Below are 24,062 nucleotides of genomic sequence, written 5' to 3'. Positions count from 1 at the left end.
CCCCCACCCCTGCAATAAAAACATGAAAGCTGCAGACTTACATGTTGACATAATTGAAGACATTAACACTGTAAATTGGTACAGAAAAGGCATGAGAACATTTTATCAGAATGCACGAAATTAAATATCTGATGCTAAAATTTTCTGGCAGAGTGCTCCCACACCAATACACCCACTCGATGTGTGACCACCAATGATGAAACAAAACCCTTGCAATATTTGAAAGATCTGTATCACTGGCAGAACACAACACAATTTTGGGGTCGTGTGGAGTAGGTCATCTGTTCCAATATCTGTAAGTCAATATCAACAAAGAGCCCAACGGTGAGACAGTTCTTCTTAAGCCAGTATTTTGTTCTGTACTATACTACACTATTTGGACTATCCACCTTACTCCTGAGGGCACAACTGTAGAAATGATTATGTGCGCAACTTCCTGTGTGAAATAGCGGAAATAGCAATAAGCTAGTTAGTCCCAGAGACTGCCTGTGGTTGGTCACAGTGGCTACTCTTGGTGGCTTACCGCCAATGTTGGTTCTTTTAGAAAGAAATTTGCCTTCAGTTTAGCAAATACTGATTTATTTTTTAACAGACTGACAGGTCCGTCACTCAACATCAGTACATGACATCCCTGTCTGACTTCATTCTCAACCGACATTACAACATACCTTGAAATATGTATTTAGTCATTAGGGCTGAGAATGTGCTACTGATTTACCGAATTTCCTTTGTATGGGCGGCTGTGGCTTAGAGGTAGAGTGGGTCGTCCACCAATCGAAAGATCAGCGGTTCGATCCCGGGCTCCTCCAGTCTGCATGTCAAAGTATCCGTGAGCAAGATACTGAACCCCAAATTGCTCCCGATGGCTGTTCCAGAACTGAGAACTGAGTAGCAGGTGGCATGTTGTATGGTAGCCTCGGCCACCAGTGTATGAATGTGTGTGTGTGTGTGAATGTGACTCATAGTGTAAAAAGCGCTTTGAGTGGTCGGATGACTAGAAAGGCGCTATACAAATGCAGGTTTACCATTTACCATATATCATATCAAAAATGAATGCCAAAAGTAATTTCTTTTACTACTACTTTATATTATTATTACTGAAGTCTGCTGCTAAATTGAGCAGCATGTTTCACTCAGAACAGTTTTTAATAAATCAGAAGTGAAACATCACATTTATTCACTTAACATGGAGCTACAGCAAGCTAATTGCTAGCATGCTCGGTTGAAAAGGAAAAAAGACAACAATATTCCCAATTTCTCTTGGAAAGAAGAATAGACTACTGTATACAAACTGTTGGAAATCGCCGGTTAATGGAAGGATTATTTCATTGTTGGTTTTTGGTATTTTCATAGGATTTGATGACAATAAAAACATAAAAAAACATATCCTACAAGGGTAGAAAAAAAAGCACTGCCTGTTGTAGCACCAGACGATGACAGGGTCTTCAAAATGAAAATTTGCATTTAATGTACAGGACAGAGTGAAATGGTCGCAAGCCGGAGTCGAACCTGCGACCGCTGCAGTGAGCCATCTTCTCTGTACATGGGGTGCTGCCCCTTCCACTACGCTACCGACGGCCCTTCAAAATCAGAGTTCCTTATGTGCATTTCACGCATTTGGTTGAGATTAGCTTAGTAAAGGGTTATGAGTTCATCCTTGTGGGAATATGCAAACAACAAATGCCATATCAAGCCAGCTATTATTCTTTCTGGTAATGCCCATAGAACATCAAACAGATTGTCCCTTTCTTCAGTGCTTGGGGATGATCTCACGAGCTCTGGTACGGCTCTGTCGCTGCTCTGTGTGTCAGCGGCAGGTCAACAAACTCTACGACGCCTGCTCTGGTGGAGCGCAATTCATGGGTATCCGTTCTTCTGCTGTCTGCGGTGGGATGTCGTTTTTTAACCTCCTAAGGTATAAAGGAAACAGTGATGGCATCATGTGGGATCACTGGAATTTCACAAAGGTGATCTCTGATGGATAAACATTCAAATTTAGTTATCTTCAAATTATCTTATCGAGTGAAAGAGAGTGTGCTGTGAATTAATTCCACATATACAAATCATTTTTTCAGTCAAACCCTTGCTTTTCTCTAACTTACCTCCTGTAACAAAAGAAGCTGACTCCGATCAAAGCACAGACGAATACCAATGACGCACAGCCGATCAGCGCTGTTGTTGTGCTGCCAAGCTCTGCCAATAAGAGGGAAATGGTCAACATGAAAGGCAACAAATGCTACATAATCAGTTTGACTTTGATTGATATCAGTGTGGAGGCTTACTGTGGGCTATCCGAAGATTGCTTTCACTGTTCAAACGCTCAGTGGTGGTTGAGGTTGATGATGTCTGCTGCGTTGTTTGGGTCTCTGTCCTACCATCTACCTTCTCTGCTGAGAAAGAACAAATGAGTAAGATCTCCCTATAGGTCAGTTTTTCATGAACAGTTTTGCATTGGCACATTAAGGCAGTGCGAGCTGCTCATAAAGAATGATTGATCATATAAGATGTCCGAAAGCATCCGGGTTCTATGTGCTGCTTTTTATCTTTTTAAAACCCATGGTTTAAAACAACTGGTTCTGTATATGTGCTGTTTTGATCATTTGACAGATTTATGTGAGCTTGAAGAAGAAAAGATGGACCACACTGAAACAACCACACACAAAGCTAAACACTCTCAAGGAGAGTGACAGTGGAATCAGATTTGATCATGACTAAAGCTGAGTAAAATGTTGGTCGCGTCGTTGGTCCCATCCTCTGTCCTGTACAACACAAAAATGTTCAAAACATGATGGATTCAGCATGATTCTGCTTCATGCACATTAACCAACTCTATATTGATTATGAAAGTGCAATAATTATTAGATATTAGCTACAGTTAAACAAGAAGTCTGGTGAGTTTTAAAAAGATATTAAATGACAAAATTACAAATTGAACTATTTCTCGGTTTCTCAACCTGCCAAACTTTTATTAAATGTGTCTGTCTTAGAAATAATTATATACATCACAAGGTATATAATTGACTGAAATACAACCATTTTATAGAGCCTTCACTGATGGTTATTACTTAAAAAATATTACTATATCCATCTTAAACTCATTTGAGACTATTAATTAGAATATCCCAAATAGCATATATACTGTAGATATTAGGGTTATAGGGGAAAATCTTAAATAAGTGTCCATACATTTAATACATAATATCGGATACGACTAATGGTAATCTTAATCATGACAAGGTGTGTATGAAGCTTAAAGGAATATTCCATTCACAAAATGACTAACCATGTTTTTTTCGCATGCATCCATGGTGAGCGGAGAATCCAAAAAATGCAACCATTCTTGATGAATTGAAGTAAACAATGGCTGCATTTAACAACAGCAAAACTACATCAAAATGTGCGTTTACAAACTCTCACACAACTCGTGCAGTGTCATCCAAGTCTCATTTATCCAGTCGAATGCTCAGTACGTCCCAAACACGTGCATGCACATGCAAATCTTATACATGGCTGAGTAGTTTGCCTGGGCACATAGGTGCATTTGAATTCTGCTCAAGCGGAGCACATGCACGGGGGTGCTCATGCTTACTTTAAATGCAGACTACTCGTGGGTAGAAGTGTTTCATATTGTACGGTTTAGGCAAAAACACGTGTAGGAAGTACAACGCATTTGACTGGATAAATGAGACTTGGATTATACTGCATACATTTTGTGAGAGTTGTTGTGAGGTATAGTCCCCAATGACTTAAGTTCAAGAATGTTTGCCTTTTTTGGACTTTCTCTTCACCATGGAGTTTTTTTCACCAGTTTACGGTAACCTACAGTAAGTAATTGATATGCAAATAGTCATTTTGTAGGTAAAGTATTCCATTTAAGACCATTTCATAAACATTTAACAGATCCAGTCCCTGGTGTGACTGTTTGGAAGTAGCCAATAAAATCATCTGACCTGATGCATACTGTATCACTTATAAGCAACATACTGCTATCAGTATACATGCATAACGATAAGTTATTCACCTAGTGAGTGATCTGACGGGGTCCACAGACCAGGTGAGGTTGGTTCTGTGCTGTCTGTCTCTGCAGTCACTGAAGCTGAGGGGCTTACACTCTGGGTCGTCCGTTGGCTGGTGGACCCTGCTGCTGATGAGAAATGACATTTACTGCTACTGATAACGCTAAGAGACTGCGTGTCCAACTGCTAATACTACTTCTACTACAAATACCTCCTCTGTTACTACACTGTTGCTTCTTCTACCCTCACTACTATTCGTAAAACTACTGTTGAACAAAACAAAGCATACTGTGATTTGGGGAGTTCCAGTGCGGATGTCTTTACTCATGCACAATTGACTGTGGTTTATAAGTGCTGTAAGTAAACAATTTTCCACAAGTGCGTCACACGCATTGGTCATGCTATTTGCTCTGATATAATATGTCATGCAATTAATATTAACAAAGGAAAAACATGCAAGGTTATGTGTTAGTTTTTCACAGTTTGGTATTATTGTTACAACTGCGGTTAATACTTCCTCTAATAGCACTAGTGCTACATCTACAACATTTCTGCTGCTACTGTATATCTACATCACAAAAGCTAACGAGTCTACTTTACTGCTACTATTGATAATGGTATAACTGCTACCTTTACTACTACTTCCACCAACACAAGTTTTGTATATTTGGGCTTTTTAAAGCACTATTAACAGATTTTTTGGCCACTTGGAGGAAGCAGAATGAGCTGGCTGAAAATGTCCTGAAACAAATGGGGAAGTAGCTCAATAAGGGCTTGCTGCCATTCAGTTTCAAAATATAACTCGCACCATACCCAAAACGACAAAAAAGTTACTGTGTTTCATAAATTCTCATAAAAATTATGATTTTCCAGCACTTAATGATGAATGTCACTGCGTCAATTGTATTTAGAAAACTTACCAGCTTCCCATGAAAACGTCATAAGCTTCAATTTGAGCCCCAAATGATAATAAAACTTGCTGTGGCCTGAATTCTTCACCATGCACAACGTGATTTTGCCAAGTAGGAGATGCTCCTGGATCAACATCCCACATCACATTCCAGGACCAACATTGCATCAATCACTCACAGCCCTCTGACATCACCTGTGCTTCTTCAGCGCTAAGCTAGTTTTCCAAATTTAAGTGTGTACAATTGAACAGGGGTCATCCCTATGTTTCCAGGGTTCTATGTTCCCCACTTAACCCTGCAAAAAAGGTTCTATGTTCCCCGCTTACACAAAAAGGGTTCTATGTTTCCCGCTTGGTAGAGTGGGCAACATAGAACTCGGGAAACATAGAACCTTTTTTGTGTAAGCAGGGAACATAGAACCTATTTTGCAGGGTTAAGTAGGGAACATAGAACCCTGGAAACATATATACGCTCCTGAATCCTTACTCTTTGTTAGCAGCTTACTTGTTAGCATAGCCTACCTACTTAGCAAGCAAACTTGCTAACATTCTAGCCTATTGGCAAGCTTACTTGTTAGCATAGCTACCTTGTTAGCAAGCTAATGCGCCAATAGTCTCGTCTATTGGCATGTTTACTCATTAGCGTAGCCAGCCTAGTTAGCAAGCTAACTCGCTAACCCTGCAGTAGCTGAGAAGGTTTTTGTTCAGTGATACTGGGGATTTATTTTAATTGTACTAACTTCAATTTGGAAACCTAGGAATTTTGAAAGAAGCACAGGACCAGCACACTGATTATGTCAGAGGGCCGTGATTCACTGATCACAATGTTGGTCCAGGAACGCAATGTGGGATGTTGATCCAGGAGCGTGCCCTACTTGGCAAAATCACCTCGTGCAAAATGACATTGTGCTCTTTACTATACCTCAAATCAGAGAAAACAGAATTTCAGCCTTCCAGATAGTCTACTTGCCAGCAACGTCGACCCAGAAATGTTGAGTACCCCAAAGTTTTATCTGAGAAAGACACAGTATGGGTTCCCAAGTGCCTGATAGTAACTTTCAAATGTTGGGAAATTTGCAGAATTTACATCAATTACTGTATATGGACATTATTTCAACAACTGCTTGGCAGATTTTGTACAATATTTGAGTGGTCATGGGGCTTACTGGAGATGCTGATTCAATTTCTGACATTCTCAAAATTCAAAATGGCTGTTGAGACCAAAAGCGGCCATGTCTCAACACCCAGTGGGCTGATTTTGATGAAATCTGAGTCACTTCAGAAGTTTTAGTGGACACTGAATTGATTAGGACAGATAACTAAAAAGAGAAATTCAATACATGTAAGGAATGTTTTACTGGTAGAAAACATGAGTTCTGGAGCAGGTTTCAAGCACAAGCATACTTAAAATTATCTAAGACTGTGTCCCAGTTACACAACATATCTTCATCATCAGCCTCATCCTTATCATATGCTCTGTTTTCATCTGCTTCTTCAGACTCTACATTCTTGTCATCTTGCTCTTCTTGCTATGAGTATGTGAGCGGGTTGCAACATGTCCTATCATAGCCTCTGCAGAAGCACTAGCTCACTGGTGCCCAAACCATTTTGAATGGAGGCCAGATTAAATCATGTGAAAATACCTGCTCCATGCATCATATGGGTTGAGAAAACATACAAAAACGACACAACAGTTTTATCTTTCAGTGAAAAAGTATTCTCTTCACTGCTCCTGAAAGCGGCAGCTCTTGCTGTCAACTTTACGCTTCTTTGCTGTGGTCATGTTTGCTACCTGGCAGGAAATGTTTGCAGCTAGGTAACAGTTCATTTGCATGTTTACCATCTGTTTATGAAAGAGCATTAGTTCTGCTTTCTTCATGCTTGGTGCATGTCTACCAACTGTATAATAGTCCTGCTGTTTTGAGGGGAAGGGAAAAATTCGAAGTGATCTTGCTTAATTGACCAATATTGTGTAGTGGGCCACATATAATACGTATATTTTGAAAGACAAGCCACTGGCTGTTTAAAAATCAGTCCACAGGCCACGATGGGCCCCGGACTGGACTTTGGACATGCCCACAGCTGTGGGCATGTCCAGAGCTGCACTTTGCTGCTGTACATAACCTTAACACAGCTTTGCATCTACAGCTGATGATATCTAACAGGGCAAGAGAAGCAGTGGGACTGGCATCAAAGATAGGCATGATGACTTCCTCTCCTTCCTTCTTGCCTTCCTTCTTGTCTCACCCAAACTTGGTAATGTCCACAGCTGATCCTCTTAAACTTCTAAACGGACTCAAATTTCACCACCAGGAGTTGAGATATGGCCATTACTGGTTTCAGCAGCCATTTTGAAATGTCAGAAATGAATTCAACGTCTGCATTACCCCCAAATCCATTCCAATAATGTCCAAATCAGCCAAGCAGTTGCTGAAATATTGTCCATATCGGAATTATGCTTATTGATGCTAATTATGCAAATTTCCCAACATATGCAAGTTGGCATTCGGCAGTTTCTAGATACTGGTGACCCATACTGTACATTTCCAACATAAAACCTCTTTTTAGCTCTGTTAAGGACTCCACCAAACATTGAGAGGAATATCTGTCTCTTTAGCAGCTAATTGCTCCACTACATGAAAATATAGATTAGGGCAGCTTTATAGTATTTCTTACCACTACTGTACCATGAGTAAATGCTGTCACTATAATACAACCATTGCATAATTCCACTGAAAAGGCTCTGGGAAGAAAAGCTCATTAGCAGTGAGTTAAATTAGTTTGAGCAGTTATGTTTCAATAGACCATTTTCAGGGTGGACATCTTGACTTGCAAAACATCAGTGTATTTAATGACGGCTGAATTTCATTTAAGTGATGAGGATTTCTTGATGGAACATCATCACCTTTATTAAACCTTCTCCTGTTGGGACAAGTCTAAGGTTCTGGCCATGCAAGAACACACATCACGACTCCAGATAACAGGTATCTACGTGCCCAGGTTCATCATAATTTGATGCCATGTTAACAATTAGTCACAGCTGTAAAACAGTTCACATCACCAGCACACAATCATTCTTCTCACATGTCGTCATACGCTTACATGTTGGACTTGAATGACATTCAGTGAGTTGAATGAGTTAGGTTGTAATTATTAGTAAACTCTACACAAGAAATTTTATCTTACTACATAAGTAAAAAAATATTTTAAGTAACACAAATTTTCCTTGGGTTGGTGTTTTTGATGTTTTGGTACTCTACTAGTAGTAATTCTACAACCATTAATGCTGCTGCTACCTTTACATTAAAGCTGGGGTGGGCAGTTTATTTTGCTAATCTCATAATAAACTCTGAGTATATAGTAATTCAAGTGGACTGAGCGAAAACTAGACATCTGCACATCCTCCTGGCTCTGTTTCAGGATTTAGAAAATCTAGCTTGTGACGGGAGACGTTGGCCAATCACAGGTCAATTCAGAGAGAGGGCATTCTTACTGTTCTACAAATTCAGATGAGCATGAACATCTCTTCAGATGGTGAAAACCTAATTCAATGGCTGAGAATCCTGCTGAGAAAGTTGCTAATACACCATTGGCAACAACTGTCTACACTACAAAGCAACCCCAAAAAAGTAAGATGGACTTATTAAAAGAGAGTTTAAAAGGGAGTCTGACAATAAATGAAATAAAACGTGTCAATATTGGCAAATGTTTCAGAAATGGAGAGAAAATGTAGCTAATAGTTTAGCCTTCTGCAAACTGGAGCCAGAGGTTACAGCTGCGGCTTCAAGTTTGCGTTTTATTAGCTTACGTTAGCTAGAGCCTTGACTCAAAGTATGTCCTCTGCCTCACTCCCTGCTGCTAAAGACCACCTCGTCAGGAGGAGAGCGGGCAGCAGCTCCAGAGATGGACCCCTAGCAAGCAGCTGCAGCAACCTGAATCCAGCCAGTGGAAACCCAGCGCCAGGGGCTGGACAATCCCAAGTCCCTGTCGGATCAGCAAACTTTCTGTTGCTACTGTTACACAAGTTAGACCCTGCGCTGGGGGATTGGCCAAACTTGAGCTGCTACAGTCGCTGACCAAAGGTCCGTTTAGTGCTGCCCACTCTCCTCTCAGAGAAGCAGTCCACAGTGGTGGGAAGCGAGGCATGTAGACCGCAGAGTGCTAGCTTGCTGATTCTTGTCTAATTTGTGCTCTAATAAACAGAGAACAAGAGAGCGGGGCATGAGGGCCTGAGCGAATACTGTGTGCACATCTCTACAATATAACAGGTTACTGTATGAAGCATGTGCATATGCCTGTGGTCTTTAGGTGGGAGGGGCTTAGAGCTACCTTTGTCAGATGCCTGCCTACCACAGCTTTTAAGCTACCGGTACAACTACTAGTGATATTTGTACCACTACCTTGACTACCACTACTAATGCTGCTTCTAATCATTACCAACACTATCACTACTGCCGCTACTACGATCACAACTAACAAAAAGTGTGACTGACAGAGTTTTTTAGTGTCATCATTGGTATTTATTTATTATTAGTATATTAGTGTAATTGTGGTATTTGTGTCTCCAAAGCTCATGCAAACACAGAACTCACTGACTGTGGTGGTACTGGTGGAGTCAAGGGGAATATCAGTATAACCCTCTGCAAAATCAAACATCATAAATCACACATGTGAAACCAAAACTTCTCTCCAATTCATATTAAAACTTTCCTGTGTACAAGTATTGAAGAGTTTTGTATTAAACCTTACACTTACCTGTTATTATGATGGTTGGTTGTTGTGTTGTGGTCCTCTTTGGATCAGCTGAAACAACAAATACGAAGTTGAACAGTTTGTTCATCATCCCAAACTTGACAGTAAATACAAATAAACACTGTCTTAAAGCAAAAACTGAATAAATTAAGTTGCAAGACCTAGTAAGGGTCAACCTCAAAAAAACTATACTTCCTACTCTCTTCCCACAATGCAATTTGATGGCATCTCTTGCCTGTGAATGAAATAGCCCTAGTTTAAAACATAGGCTTTCTATTATTAATTGGTAGTTTCCAGACTGCTGCTGTAAGTGCCTCAAACTGTATGCTGATGAAATACTGCTTTTTGTCTCGAATGTCCCAAACTTTAGACTTCCCAAAATAAAAATGTATTAATTAGGCAGAACATGCAACTATCTTCCAGAAACTCCAACCACCAAGGTATTTATTTAAGGGAACAGTATGCAGGATTTAGTGGTATCTAGGGAAGAGGTGGCAGATTGCAACCAACTGAATACCCCTCCGCTCTCCCCTCCCTTTCCAAGAGTGTAGAGAATGTATGGCGGCCTATAGGTAATGTAAAAATTTGGATTTGGAAACTAGACCTCAGCAGAGAAACCAAAACTATTTCCCTTTACTTCTTGCACTCATTGCATTTCTTGTTTGTGTTTATCCATTTCATTTTGAGGCATGCCGGATGCATTGCTTACTCATGTTTAAACTGAATTGGAACGGCACTGTCTGACACTTTGCTCGCCACAAGAAGCAAACCACAGATTTTATCTGATCAGCATGATGTGAAAAAATAACTAAAATCCAGATGTATGAGGGCACATAACTTCAGCTTCTTACAAAATACACCAGTAAAAATTCTGTATTGCCTCCCTCGGGCTGCACAGCTTACTGTTAACAACAGCATACCTGAACAATAAAAACAAGAAAATTGTAATGTGCAGATGAGTCAATATTAATCCTTACACAGTACGTACTCCCTCCCTCCTTTCCACCAAGTTACACACTCCGTATGAATGGGGCCTTTCAACACATCAGGCGATGCATATTATTACAAACACATTAACAAAACACGTAGGTGGCTGCACTACAGTTATAGACACAAGTGTGCCTTTCCACATGAATCATTTTACTGCATTTCCTCAAAGACAGGCAGATGTGTGGGTGTATAAGACATCTGTGTGAAATGACAACCTTTGCCATAGAAGTGTGACAGTAGAGTCTTACTTAGTGCTGACAAGCATGTCGCTGATCCAACATTTCTCCCAGTGCTCCTTTATGACATAATTTTGTTGACGTTATTGATCTTGAGGGTTTAATTATAACAGCTGCTTACATTTTGGATTTGATTCTGAAATCAGATTCAGTAAAACAGATATCGAACCTCAAATCTATTTACATGTTCAGATCGGATCACCTTGACCCACAGTATCACTGTCATACAACCCTACAGGCAGGCACACTTGTGGTTTCTTTGGCGTACACACCAGTTTCACAAGTTTGAGTGGAACACGCAAAAATCAGTGTTCTCAGTTTACACTGCCGCATGACAAAATGGCTCTGTCTCTCTGCAGTGTGTCTTGGGATTTATACTTCTGCAGCAGACCCTATGCCGGAGCCTACACGTCACCTACGCTGTTGTGAGCATTTATACTTGTGCGATGATGTGTCTGTGTCACTCTGCAGTTACACCTTCAAAACACACATTAAACATGTCATAAAAGCGACAATTTCAAACACAAGTACACAAAACAGCTACACAGTAACTCGCAGCATTCACAGACAAACACTCTTTTGCTGGACACATTTTCCCCACAAATACAACATGCTAACGTTATTAGCACAAGCCTATTGCATTTTAACATTGTATAAATTAGCCTGGTGGCCAGCTAACTTTACCTCTGCTCATATGAAGCCAGGGACAATGTTGAGCAACATTTAACAAAGGTAACATTACAAAATTTGGCTCCATTACAACTCACGAGATTCACCGACAAAACAACTGTCTTAAACTTAACGCGTTTTCCGAACAAATATAACATGCTAACGTTATTATGGCATTTTACATTGTATAAATTGGCTGGCAACTAGCGGAGATTTCCTTTGCTCATATGAAGCCAGGATAAATCCCGAAGTATAAATGCCTGAGGGAAATATCACACACAACAAGACTTAAAATGTTATTTTTGTGGAGGCTTTATTATCTTCACAATTTATTTTTTCTTATCTGTTAAAATTAAAGTAAATAAAAGCTTTGTTTCCACTGAGGGAAATGGTGTCAGCTTACAAAAATAGACAGAAGGTCTGCGACGCTGCACCTTGGAGTTACATTTCTGGGGAGGTGCATGTCAGGCTACGGTGTAGGTTACAGTGTAGGCTCTACGTTGTTGCAGAGCCTACGCTGTAGGTATGGCCTCAATTCAGCGCAGAAGTATAAATTCGGCCTTACTCCCATTAGAGCGATGTGAAATAAAAACCTCATATCAGCGACTCTCAAAGTTTTAAATTGGGGAGCCAGCTTATGATTTCCAGCCACACAGAAAAAGTTCACACACTATGATGTTTTTATGACATAATAACACTACACAAAAACTTTCATACTTTGACACCAATATTTCGATATAACACCCATTTTACTTTCTAGTTTTCCACGTTTAAATGCATTTAAAATGACTGAAACAGAGAGATGGTATCTGGTGTCTGACATTGACTGTGCCTAACCACAGCAGTTGAGCAACAGCTTCTGCTGGAGTACGGCAACACCTCTTACACAAACCACACGCAGAACTGCAGTAATCCATAATGCTAGAACCGGGAGTGACAGTGATGGCAATTTGCAAAGTGAAAAGACAAAAAAGAAAAAAATCAATCTTACGTATACACTTGAGGGTGGATGGGGACGGGAACCACTGTAGAGGACCACTGTCACTTTGCTTGCATCTGATGAGATTTGATGTTCCCGCCTCCCTCGTGTATCCTTCTATACATTTGTAGCGAAAAGAGCTGTTTACTGGGAAGCAGGTCCCTGGTGGCTCTGTCAGATCTATGAGAGGGATTTCTGGACACTGACAATTGTTTTGGTCTGAAAGAAAAGAAAAACATCATGTGGCAAAATTACAATATGGATGCAGAGATCCACACAGAGATAGCAACAAGAAAAAATTATAAGAATTCACCGAAAATTTAAGGTAACACTTAATTTGGATAGCCCACCTGCAGATAATTTATAGAGTGTTTGTAACATTTCAGCACTCTGTTAGTTGAGATTCATCTGCTTCGCTTTGTCTGTAGATGTATATTTGACAATTCACTACATTATCTCAGAATTATTTAGTTGAACTTTTCACTCAACCTATGCTGCGTAGGGAAGTACTCAATTATTATGAGAATATGTCGTTATATTCATGAATTGTCAAGTTTAGTCTAAAGATAATATCTTATTGCTCTCCCTTATTCATAGAATAAAGCAGAACTGTTCAACTGTTAATTACTAAGCTACTGAAATGTTATAAATACTCTGTAAGCCAACTATGAAGTTAAGTTTTGCTGACTTTTTTTTATAAAAAAAAAAATATATATATATAATTAGAAGACCCACAAAAACTCATGTGTGTGGGTGCATCAGTTGTAAATGAGTCCTGTTGGCAGTATGCCATTTTTCCTAAAGCAATTCATCGTATGATATAGAGTTTATTTACTTCACCGCAACTCTGATAGTGTAGGCTATAATACATGCCTAGATTAATCAGTAACACATGTAGACAGAGTATGTCTCACTTCAAACTCTGTTCATGGTGCAGAGCTGAATCTGAGAATGATGTATGTGCTTATCCACTGTAGATGAGAAGGAAATGAAAAGGAAAGAAATTGTGTTCCTCAGATGCATAACTGGTCTTAATTTCTTCAAATGTGTGAGTTTTTACATGCGCACAGGTGTATTTATTTTTTTTACAACCTGTGTGTTTTAATTGTGCTGATATAATATTTTTTAATGTGTTTGTTTTGTTTTTTATCACAGCTGCATTCACTGACTGTACAAATAACACCAGACGGTAATGGTTGTGAAAGAGAAAGTTACAATAATAACATACAGTAGAATAATATATATATTTATTTTTGGCTATTTACAGTGCCCTGGTTTGGACCACATATCCACAGCATACACCTATTAGAGTAAAAGCGATTATTATTTAAAGGGAGTTATGAACTAAATCTCATATGTAAAGTGGGGTAATGTATTTGTCACTTACCGCCATTGGAAAGACGCGCAGCTCCGAGCAGACTGATCATGATAGCGCAGACAGAGATTAATGGGGAAAACAGATCCATCTGACAGCTCTGAGGAGACTTAAAACATGTTCGCCGGGTAGGCTTCACCGCGGCCGGGAAGGTTCATCTTCACTGCAACACGTCCCGCTGCTGTCTCACTAATGCCCCCGACTTTCGCTTTCACCGCCACTACTCTCAGTAATGCAAATAAATGGGCGGATCATCGTGGATCAAGTGGTGAACTTGCTCACTTGTGCTTGCTCGCTGTGGACGCCATGTTTGTAGTTCCGCAACAAAACCACGCTCACATGGGCAACAGTCATGCATTTGTTTATGTCAGACGAACAATACATATCCGTACATGTTATGTCATATTACACGGCGGCACAAACAGTAAAAAGCATTACGCTCCTGTGTTCTGATTGTGCGGTGGAGGAGAGTACATTAAGTGTAGTACAGTGGTGACGACAGTCATCCAGCCGCTAGGTGGCGAAAGAGCAGGAGACTGCCGCCAAATGTCGTTGACTGTCGCGCTTAGTTTTGTTGTTGTGCTGCGGGTTTCCGCCACGTACAGCCAGCGAGGAGAGCCATACAAATGTGCGGCTAAATCTTTTTTAATGTGACACACTTACATTTAGTTAATGTCCAGGTATTTCTAAAGTAGGTAGGTTGAAAAAAGCTAATTGTATATATGTTTTTCACATTATCCGCTTAGCAGCAGACAGTAAAGTAGCTATGTTAGCATTAGCTAACGTTAGCTTCGGTAATATTTAGCCAGTTTCTCCTGGCCTGCTGGGGTTTAAGTTAGCGGTCTAACTATAACTAACGCTGAATGACTAAAATTTCATTGCATTTAATGATAAACCACTGAGTTACAATTAATGTAAACCAGCTTTCCATGTAGGCTGCTGCTAAGCTATATTCTTGTAGAAAAGTGATGCCCCTGAAGCCAGTTTATGTTAACGTTACATCAAATGATTCTTGTCTCCGTGTCTGCAGGAAACAGAGGCACTGACAGGCAGCAATGTCGCTGTATGATGACCTCGGTGTGGGTGCCAGTGACACCAAGACCGAAGGATGGTCCAAGAACTTCAAGCTGCTGCAGTCCCAGCTGAAAGTGAAGAAGGCGGCTCTGACTCAGGCCAAGGTAGGCACATACAAGTACGGTACGCAGGTAAAATAATGGATAAACACATCTGTCATAGAGAAGGTACGTGCACCCACAGTAGAGATGATAAGGTACATGTAATGATATGTAACCACACAAATGAAAATGAATAAAAAGTGATTTACAGCAGATGGACATGATGTTGTGCGAATGTGCGCTACATTAACAAGAAAAGTATTCAGAAACAAGGAAAGACAACAAATCCAGTGTGTACATATTCAGTCATTTTGCTTCTGTGTGTGTAGACCCAGCGGATGAAGCAGACCACTGTGTTGGCCCCAGTTATTGATTTAAAGAGAGGAGGTTCCAATGATGACAGACAGATCACAGACACTCCTCCACATGCTGCTGCTGGACTTAAGGTTTGTATCCAGTAATTCTGGTTGTTGGTGTTAATGAAGTCTTCAAGTTTATTAAATGTTTAAAATGTTCAAGCTGCTTTATTTTCTCTTGATTTGATTTGTCTGGATCTTAGCCAGAGATGCAGAGTGAAAATGTTAGGAAGTAATGTTAATATGATACAGAGTGAGTCATGGGGTAGTGATGCAACTGCACAAAGACTACACCTTATGTGCTGATAATACATATAAATATTCTTAGAAGAATACTTTTAAAGGTCCAGTGTGTAAGATTTAGTGGTATCTAGTGGTGGATTTGTCGACTGAAACCAGCTGAAACTTCCCCTGGTTAGAATTCCTTCAGTGTTCATTGTTCATGATAAAAAACAGACTAGGTAGTTTGATAAACCAATTTCAGTTTCATGTTACAAATCAGTGTTTCCCCTACGCTGTTTGACATGTTGCAAGTGGGCTGCTAGCCCAGCACCTGTTAATGTTTGCCTATCTATTTTGTCTGACAACTTAATGTGTGCTCACCTTTTTCTGATCAGACGTTCAGGAGTTTTTTATCAGGTCGAATTATCTGCTGAGATCTCTTCCTCTTTAAAACAAACAAATCAGGTGATTTAAACTGGTACAAACACTTAATAAAGCAGTTTCACCATAGAAATTGTTTTTTTTCCAACGCTGTTTGACATGTTTGGCTATTAGCCCAGCACCTGCTCATATGTGCTTACTTTTTTTTTTTGAGAACTTAAGATCCAGATGTTCAGGAGGTTTTTACCAGGAGTCCAGTTATCACAAAGGTCCCTTCTTATAAAAAAAAAAAAAAGAACAGATGTGGTGATTTAAACTGGTAAAAACACTGAAAAAAACAGTTTCACATTAAAAAAAAATCAGTGTTTCTGCAACACTGCTCGTCGCAGAGGTGCTGTTAACTATGGAAGCCAACACAAAATCGAGAATGGCCCTATCTAGAGCCAGTGTTTGAGTTGTCAGTTCTGGGCTGCTGTAGAAACATGGCAGCGAGGACCCGCTCCCTGTGTAACATTAGCTATGAACGGCTCATTCTAAGATAACGAAAAAAAGATTCTTATTTTCAGGTGATTACACACTTAAAAAAAAAACATACAACGTTATATTCCTTTTCTGCCAACTTATCCCCCTACATCCTACACACTGGACCCTTAAAGCTATGTCTGAATGCCACCTCTATCTCACTCTCATATTTTGGACTTGGCCTGTGTATGTGTGTTGGTGTGTGCTTCAGGACGCTGTGCCCAGCGGTTTCTCCTCTGGCGATGTGCTGATCCCGTTGGCAGATGAGTACGATCCAATGTTCCCTAATGACTACGAGAAGGTGGTGAAGCGACACAGAGAAGAACGGCAGCGGCAGAGGGAGCAGGAGCGTCAGAAGGAGATTGAGGAGAGAGAGAAGTACTGACGTGATCATTTACTCAGCTCACTAAGTGATAAAAACAGCAGCAGGGATTAAACACGAGAGAATATAATCTTAGGCAAAAGGGGAAAATGATCTACTACTTAAACTTTCATACAAAATCAAATTACTTATTGTTTTTCTTTCTTACTGCTTTATAGGGTCCTTGGAAATCTTGTTGCCTCTATAATTGTTTGCTTGTAGCCTAACACAGGTTATTGTCATGCAATAGTAATTTGTTAGAAACTAAAGAAAGAGTCCTCTGCACTGAATATTTGTAGGAACACATGGCTCCTGTTTCAATCATGAACTTTGTGTGTTGCAGAAAAAGGAAAGACCGGCACGATGGTGGAGCTCCAAGTGGTTTCTCTCGTTTCCCTGCAGCAGAGGGTGAGTCAGATGAGGAAGAGGACTATGAGAAAGAGCGGAGGAAACGAAGTGAGTATTTTACTTCACTTGGCTTACATATAGAGCACCTGTAGAAACATTCCTCATCCTTGGATATTTTAATGTGTTCAGAGCTATAGCCTGATGGCCAACTTTGTCAGGATGATTTGGTTATCAACCAAAGTCTCTCCAGATGAGCTTGGTCTACTTTTAGGAAGTACGCTTTAGAATTTTTCCCCTCAAACGCAGGTTTATCCCCCCTTACAGATTTTCTGTGTGAGGCCACCAAGCCTTTCTTTGGTCGCAGGTTGAGAGAGGGTAAACTGCAGGAGCATAGTATACAACTCAGGGACCTGAAGACAGTTTGGATCCTTTGAGTGGGGTTGTAGGAGGTACTTATCCATAGTCAACTCAACTCAACTCAAACTTTATTTATAAAGCACATTTAAAACAACCAAGGTTGACCAAAGTGCTGAACAGGTCAATAGAAATAAACAAGCAAATACAATGAGGTACCTAATAGTACACCACAATAATAACCATAAGATACATAAAATACAATACAATAAAATAAAATAAAATACAAGAGTTATAAAATAAGATCAAAATAAGCTAAAATGTTTGAGTGTCCAGCTCAACCTGAGTTAAAAGCCTGAGAGAAGAAGTGGGTTTTAAGAAAAGACTTAAAAATAGTCAGTGTGTTACCTGCAGTCGATGGCAGTCAGTGTTTCAGTTTTGAGAATCAGGCAGGAGTACTGACACGGAATGTATTACTGTGGATGGGGGCAGCAGCAAAATGTATTTTAGGTGCCTTTTAGGTGCCATCTCTATATTTAGAATATTTTCACAGCTTTGTATTAGCATCAAACAGCAGTTTCCAACAGGAAATGAAGACGTTATATCGCTCTACTCAAAGCCAAAGCCACATGAATTTAACGTTGAGTTATTGTGTTCCTTCAGACTCACCAAAGTCACACAATAACAAACAAACTAACTAACTGATTGAGGCAGTGGTGGACCAGCAGGTCCCATGTGCAGCGAGCCAATATTAATGTTTTTGTCCAAGGAGTCTGGTGGCTGTGACAAGAGCATAGGCGGAGAACTGAAGCTGTTAATGGACAGCAGTAGATTGTTTAGCTTCCATGGTGTCTCCTGCCTCCTTCTCTGAACTGAAAGTGTGCTGAGTGACACCCACTGTATATAAAACACGGACTATGGATATGTACCTCATAGAACATAAGTCAAACATTTTAGCATCATGAATAACAAGATGAAATGATGATGATGTGGAAACATAGAAGCACATGTCTGATTAAATACATCAAATTTAGTCATCATGTTTTAACCAAAACAAAAACTAAACTTCACTTCTCTAACATGATGGATTTTGTGTCTCTCTCTTCCAGGTGGAGCAGCTATCGCCCCTCCTTCTTCCCTTGTGGACAGGGATGGTAAGTCTTATGATCCAGCCGGTAGTGATGGTTTAATTATCAGCAGAATGAATGCAGTGTAATAGCAGCAGAAAAAGAAAAGGAGAAGTACAATAGGAGCAGTAGTCTGGTTGAAGTTAATCCTGCATGAAATGACAGTTAAGTTATCCCAGGATTTTCAGTGTTACTTTGTTTTCGTCCCTGAAATGTCAGGTAACATGTTAAATACTCATTGAGCTTGTGTGTGGAACACTCTGTAGCCTGCAGTGTCCCTAGTAAATTGTTTTTTTATTTTAGCATCTGGATCCCAGAGTGAAAAAGTGGAGAACACACAGATGAACATCCAGCCTCTGTCTGTTTTATTATTGTCTACAGCAGAGGGCAGCATCATCAGAGTTTGAGGTGTCATGAGCATTGTAAATATCCGTGTAAAATCACAAGGAGGGAAAAAGAAAGGCAGGCTTTCCTAGTCAGAATGTTGTTTTTATCTTCAATATCATCATCAGTTCTTCACAGAGCTTCTGTGATGTTGCAGTAATAGAAAACAACAGAATACACAATATATATATAAAGAATGACAGTCTAAAATATCAGTTTTCTTCTGGCTGCCAGCAGTAGATTTGGCAGAGAACTGAAAATTGTGGTTGCTAGACTACATGCTGAAAGCAGTTGTGTTTTTCTGTGACTAGGCTCAACTTCATTCTCCTACGATGATGAAGGTCGTCCAGCCAGAGGCTCAAAAGCAGCCATCCCTCCACCTATGTATGAGGACTCAGAGCGGCCGCGTTCACCGCCTGGACCAACCAGTTCCTTCTTGGCCAACATGGGGTGGGTGACACACTCACAGCACACACACAAGGCAGTTTCTTTCTAGTTTAATATAAAAAATGTACTGTAATGACAATTATTAAATCCAGAAGTTTCTTCTCCATATCTTTTCCCACAGAGGTACGGTGGCCCATAAGATCATGCAGAAGTACGGCTTCAAAGAAGGCCAGGGCCTGGGGAAGCACGAGCAGGGCCTCAGCACGGCGCTGTCTGTGGAGAAGACCAGCAAGAGAGGAGGAAAGATCATCATAGGCGACGCTGCAGAAAAACGTAAGTACTACCTTTGCGTGTTTTCTTTGCTGCCAATTTCTCCTCACAATCAGTGCTATGTGTGTCACTCTGTTTTTCCTTGTCCACTTATTTGACGTTTCACTTTGCTTTCCTTCACGTCCTTCTTAGGCTACATCCACATTACTATGTTTTCGTGTTAAAATCCATAACTGTTGCTACATTTGCGCCTAGCGTCCACACTACTTTGGCATTTTGGAACCCCCAAAACAGAGATCTTTAAAAACGCTTCTGACTTCATTTTAGTTTGATAAACTCTGGGGTTTTGTTTTTGTGTTGATGGGTGGAAATGGAGACTTTTGGAAACAATGACACAGACATCCACAATCGCTTCCCAAATGGTGTCTTATCAGTCAAAATTTGTCAAGTCAAGAAATTATAGCTAGGCCTACGTTCTTTTTGTAATTTCATCCTTCTTGTGAAGGTAACGTTATTCCTTTCCCATTACCATGGCTTCCTCCTGCGATGGATAATGCTTGCAGCACCGCTCTAAAATGTTGCCGTATTTGCTTTGCAACGACTCCCAATCTGTTGTCCTCCACCTTAACTGCTTTATACTCATGTGTTAGTTTCAGTAACAGTTCTGCCTTGTCGTCGATCTAAGCCAGGGGTAGGAAACCTGCGGCTCTGGAGCCACATGTGGCTCTTTAGCCTCTCTCCACTGGCTCCCGTCGGCTTTGACAAAAAATAAAATAAAATAAAATAAATCATATAGAAATTAATAGCGGTTATTTTTTTTAACATTTTAATTTTCATTTATCAATGCTGTCGCCTTAAAGTGATTCTTACATTCCCCATTTCTAAAAATGAGTAGCCTATCAAAAAAGGTTTCTTTAATATGTGTCAGTCATCCTCAGCCCAGCGCCGTTTCCTCTACATTTTGCCAAATATCAATAGCAGTGGCGACAGTAGTCTTGCGTCTCCCTAGCTTGACTAACTGTGGACTCCAAATTAAAGTTTTAAAGAAAACAGAATTTAATTCTGCATGAAGAGATTCATTTGCTTTCACCGCCAACGCTGCACAGTTAAAGTTCCACATAATCATAAATAGCCCACCGCAGTGCCACCTGGTGGTGAAACATATTGATGCATGCTCAATTAGATCTATTTGTAATGCTGACGGGCTAATTTAAATTTAACAGGCTGTTTTACCTCCAGGTTTAATATGTTTGCGGCTCCAGATAGATTTTTATAATCATTTTCGGTCAAAATGGCTCTTTTTATAGTGAAGGTTGCTGACCCCTGATCTAAGCAAAGAAATCCCTTATTCTTAGCTTATTGTCTTATATTATCTTATTTTTCACCATCTTTGTAGTATTTTTTGTAACTAAGCAACCAACTGATAATCTGCCTCCTGTTTACACTGGCAAGTGCATGCCCAGTGTACGTGAATGGTCATGTAATATGCTTTTTCAGGTGTATTAATGTAGACAGATAAATTTGGAGACAGTGCTAAAATGCTCATGTATATAGAGATTGTTTATGCTCTAAAACGCCATTTCAAAATAAAAAGGTATTCCTGTAGATGTGGCTGCACCTGTCAGCCGCATGAACCAACTTTCGCTTGTTCTTCATCTCCAGCCCTTATATTTCTTGTTTGGTCTCAGACGGTTTCTGACCTACATTGGTTTTTAGTCACAAGAGACGCATTTGATCTTTTCATGTGTATTTTCCTCGTCATTCATCAGTAACCGTCAAGGTGTTATTCCAGGATGAGTTAGATGTTTCACTGGGACTTTGTTTGCACATTTTTATACTTTTTCATTGTGTGTGTGTGTGTGTGTGTGTGTGTGTGTGTGTGTGTGTGTGTGTGTGTGTGTCACTGAGCAGCGGGGTCCAGCCAGGCGGGTGCTGCTGAGGCTGCAGGCGGAGGCGCTGCAGGTTGGTCTTCACTCTCATTTTTTCTCTCTTATTACATACAGTGTGCTGCTGGTCTTTTATTCTAGAAGCATGTATGACTTTAGCTATTGTCAAACAGTTACCAAATTGAACATAGTGATGCTTTATGCCCCAAACCTTGCCATTCAAGAGTAGTTTTGTATAATTTCTGTATTAAGATGTGACAACATGGCAATTAGTAGAATAGCTTTGCATGTTCTTCTGCTGGATGTGTGCTAGTAATCATTTTCAGCACTCATACCTGTTATTGCTATGGTCTGAAACTGTGCAAAAATATTAATAAATATCCAAAAACTACAGTGCTAAAACTCAAATTTGAGATGCTGTAAAGTATAAAGTCTGAAGCTGCTTCTCAGAAAATGAATTGAGAAAGATGTAGATGACACTGAGACCACCCAGAATGTTCTGAGTATATGGATATGTTGTCTGTTTCAGAGCTGAGAACACTACAACAGAATAAAACTCATCTGGGTATAAAAAAGAAAGAAACATTCTGCTTCACAAAACCAGGCTCCCATTCATTGTCTGTGGAGCAGCTTCTCTGGTTTCTTGCTCTGTGAGAGAGCAGCTCATGTTTACAAATATTGATTGAACTTTCCTAGGCCGTGGAAATTTACAGTCATACAGTGCAGAGTTTAAGTGAGAACACAGTCACTCATTGATATTCTCCTTCTGTTCTCAAATGAAAGTCAATGTCAGGATGCCGGGTCCCACCTGAGGAACCTTTTTTGGCCCTGTGTACTAATTTTGGGGACCACTGGTCGTAGTGTCAGAGTTAACCAAGGACTAGCTGAAAAGTTAAGATGTAATATGCACTCTGTAGTTACATGTATATAGACATTTATCTTTCTGCTGCTTAGTCCGCTCTATAGCAACACTAACAATGGCATTACACCTGAGTGACCCATTTAGAGTGTTTCCTCAGAAGCACGTACAGCGCACAAAAAGCAGCAGTGCTAAAGTATGACGAAAACAGCCAGACGTGACAGACAAATTGGCTATCACTTGGCTCAGCAAACACAGAACTGTATTTTTCAACCACTGTGGAACAAAAGAATTGCAGAATTATTTAATATACCACATGTATTGAATCAAGTGCAATAGAATATGATAAATGGTATTGTTAGACACCTTCAGTTGCTCCAGTCTGTGGATAGTCTTTCAAGAAAGAGGAAAAAAAATTGACAATTTTTCTCGTTTCCATCCAACCAGCTGACTCTTCCAAGAAGTCGGAGGCCAACCCGCTCACAGAGATCCTCAAAAACCCGACCAAAGTTGTTCTACTGAGGGTATGTTCGTGTTTGTGCATTTTTCTAGTTGCGCTCAGTATCACAGAATAGCATGTAATAACAACAATTACCAACATTCAGCACCATCACATTGTGAAGTGTATCCAATTCTGAAAATTAATCAAATCAGAAGTCAGAAAATGGAGGCAATAGAAGATCTTCTTGTGCAGTTGGAGCGCAGACCTACCAGTGGTTACATCAGATTTCATTATCTGCTATTGTCTGAATGCAAGTAGGTTTAATGTCTGTTTTTTCTTGTAGAACATGGTGGGCCGAGGAGAGGTGGATGAAGACTTGGAGGGAGAGACCAAAGAAGAGTGCGAGAAATATGGCAAAGTGGTTAAATGTGTCATTTTTGAGGTGAGAGAAAGAATGAAGTGTGAAGTGAAGTGTTTTTGATCAAACAGGACTATCCCTAAAACACACTTTGCTTCTCAGATTGCAGCAGTGCCGGATGACGAAGCTGTTAGGATTTTTTTGGAGTTCGAGAGGGTGGAGTCGGCCATCAAAGGTCAGTATACCCTTGTCGTCTCGTGCGCAATCATAAATGAGGCCTCTGCTGGTAGATCTACTGAAAGTCTGAACACAACAGACACTTAAAATCCGAAGGGGACCTTCTATGCTGATTTACATTAGCACGTAGCTACATGTAGCAATGTACTTGCTGCCAGGGAATAACCGTGTATAGCGGCACTTTCTCTCATTAAAAATCACCAATAAAAGCTTCTAAACACAACCAGACATTAGAGGTGGGTGTAATTCATCGATGTGGCGATGCATCGAAATGCGGCACGTGACGATTTGGCATCGATTAATTAACGTCGATGCTTTGCCGCAAGACCGGAACAAAAAACACGTAACCGGAACCTTAACGCGCGCGCCGCCCGGACTGTTTAGTGAGTGAGACCACTACAAACAGAGCACGTTAGCTTCTTTGCAAAATGGCAACAGCTTCAGCAGCCTCCAAAGAGCGGCCGATTCTCTCGCCACCGGGGTTGACTGCAACCGTGTGGCAGTACTTTGGATTTTATGAGAGAGA

General features: G+C 40.3%; 2 protein-coding genes across 13 annotated transcripts in view; one reads left to right on the top strand and one right to left on the bottom strand.

The window, feature by feature from the left end:
* il15ra (interleukin 15 receptor subunit alpha) lies at positions 1-14,149 on the bottom strand. 11 transcript variants are annotated; one of them, XM_050036518.1, is made up of 8 exons: positions 13,940-14,149; positions 12,565-12,771; positions 9,682-9,729; positions 9,519-9,566; positions 4,022-4,144; positions 2,283-2,390; positions 2,103-2,193; positions 1-1,910 (listed from the first exon to the last, which is right to left on the bottom strand). In XM_050036518.1, the coding sequence occupies exons 1-8, from the start codon at positions 14,016-14,018 to the stop codon at positions 1,829-1,831; spliced, it is 786 nt and encodes a 261-aa protein (XP_049892475.1). In that variant the 5' UTR covers positions 14,019-14,149; the 3' UTR covers positions 1-1,828. The 11 variants fall into 11 exon arrangements, with proteins under 11 accessions (XP_049892475.1, XP_049892477.1, XP_049892476.1 ...); XM_050036520.1 differs by having other exon boundaries at positions 2,283-2,387; XM_050036519.1 differs by having other exon boundaries at positions 4,022-4,141.
* A 332-nt stretch (positions 14,150-14,481) lies between these two features.
* Positions 14,482-24,062, top strand: part of rbm17 (RNA binding motif protein 17) — a 14,943-nt gene continuing 5,362 nt past the window's right edge. Inside the window, exons 1-12 of one of the 2 annotated variants that reach the window (XM_050036144.1) lie at positions 14,482-14,555; positions 14,958-15,105; positions 15,372-15,488; positions 16,735-16,901; positions 17,228-17,340; positions 18,696-18,740; positions 19,409-19,547; positions 19,666-19,817; positions 21,666-21,716; positions 22,947-23,023; positions 23,285-23,383; positions 23,462-23,534. In XM_050036144.1, the coding sequence (XP_049892101.1) occupies positions 14,983-15,105; positions 15,372-15,488; positions 16,735-16,901; positions 17,228-17,340; positions 18,696-18,740; positions 19,409-19,547; positions 19,666-19,817; positions 21,666-21,716; positions 22,947-23,023; positions 23,285-23,383; positions 23,462-23,534 (1,156 nt within the window). In that variant the 5' untranslated portion in view covers positions 14,482-14,555; positions 14,958-14,982. Of the gene's footprint in view, positions 14,623-14,957; positions 15,106-15,371; positions 15,489-16,734; positions 16,902-17,227; positions 17,341-18,695; positions 18,741-19,408; positions 19,548-19,665; positions 19,818-21,665; positions 21,717-22,946; positions 23,024-23,284; positions 23,384-23,461; positions 23,535-24,062 lie in introns of both variants that reach the window. The other variant, XM_050036143.1, reaches the window with a different exon arrangement.

Source organism: Epinephelus moara, chromosome 23 (genome assembly GCF_006386435.1).
Source record: "Epinephelus moara isolate mb chromosome 23, YSFRI_EMoa_1.0, whole genome shotgun sequence".
Classification (NCBI taxonomy): Eukaryota; Metazoa; Chordata; class Actinopteri; order Perciformes; family Serranidae; genus Epinephelus; species Epinephelus moara.
This window is presented reverse-complemented; position numbering and strand designations above follow the sequence as displayed.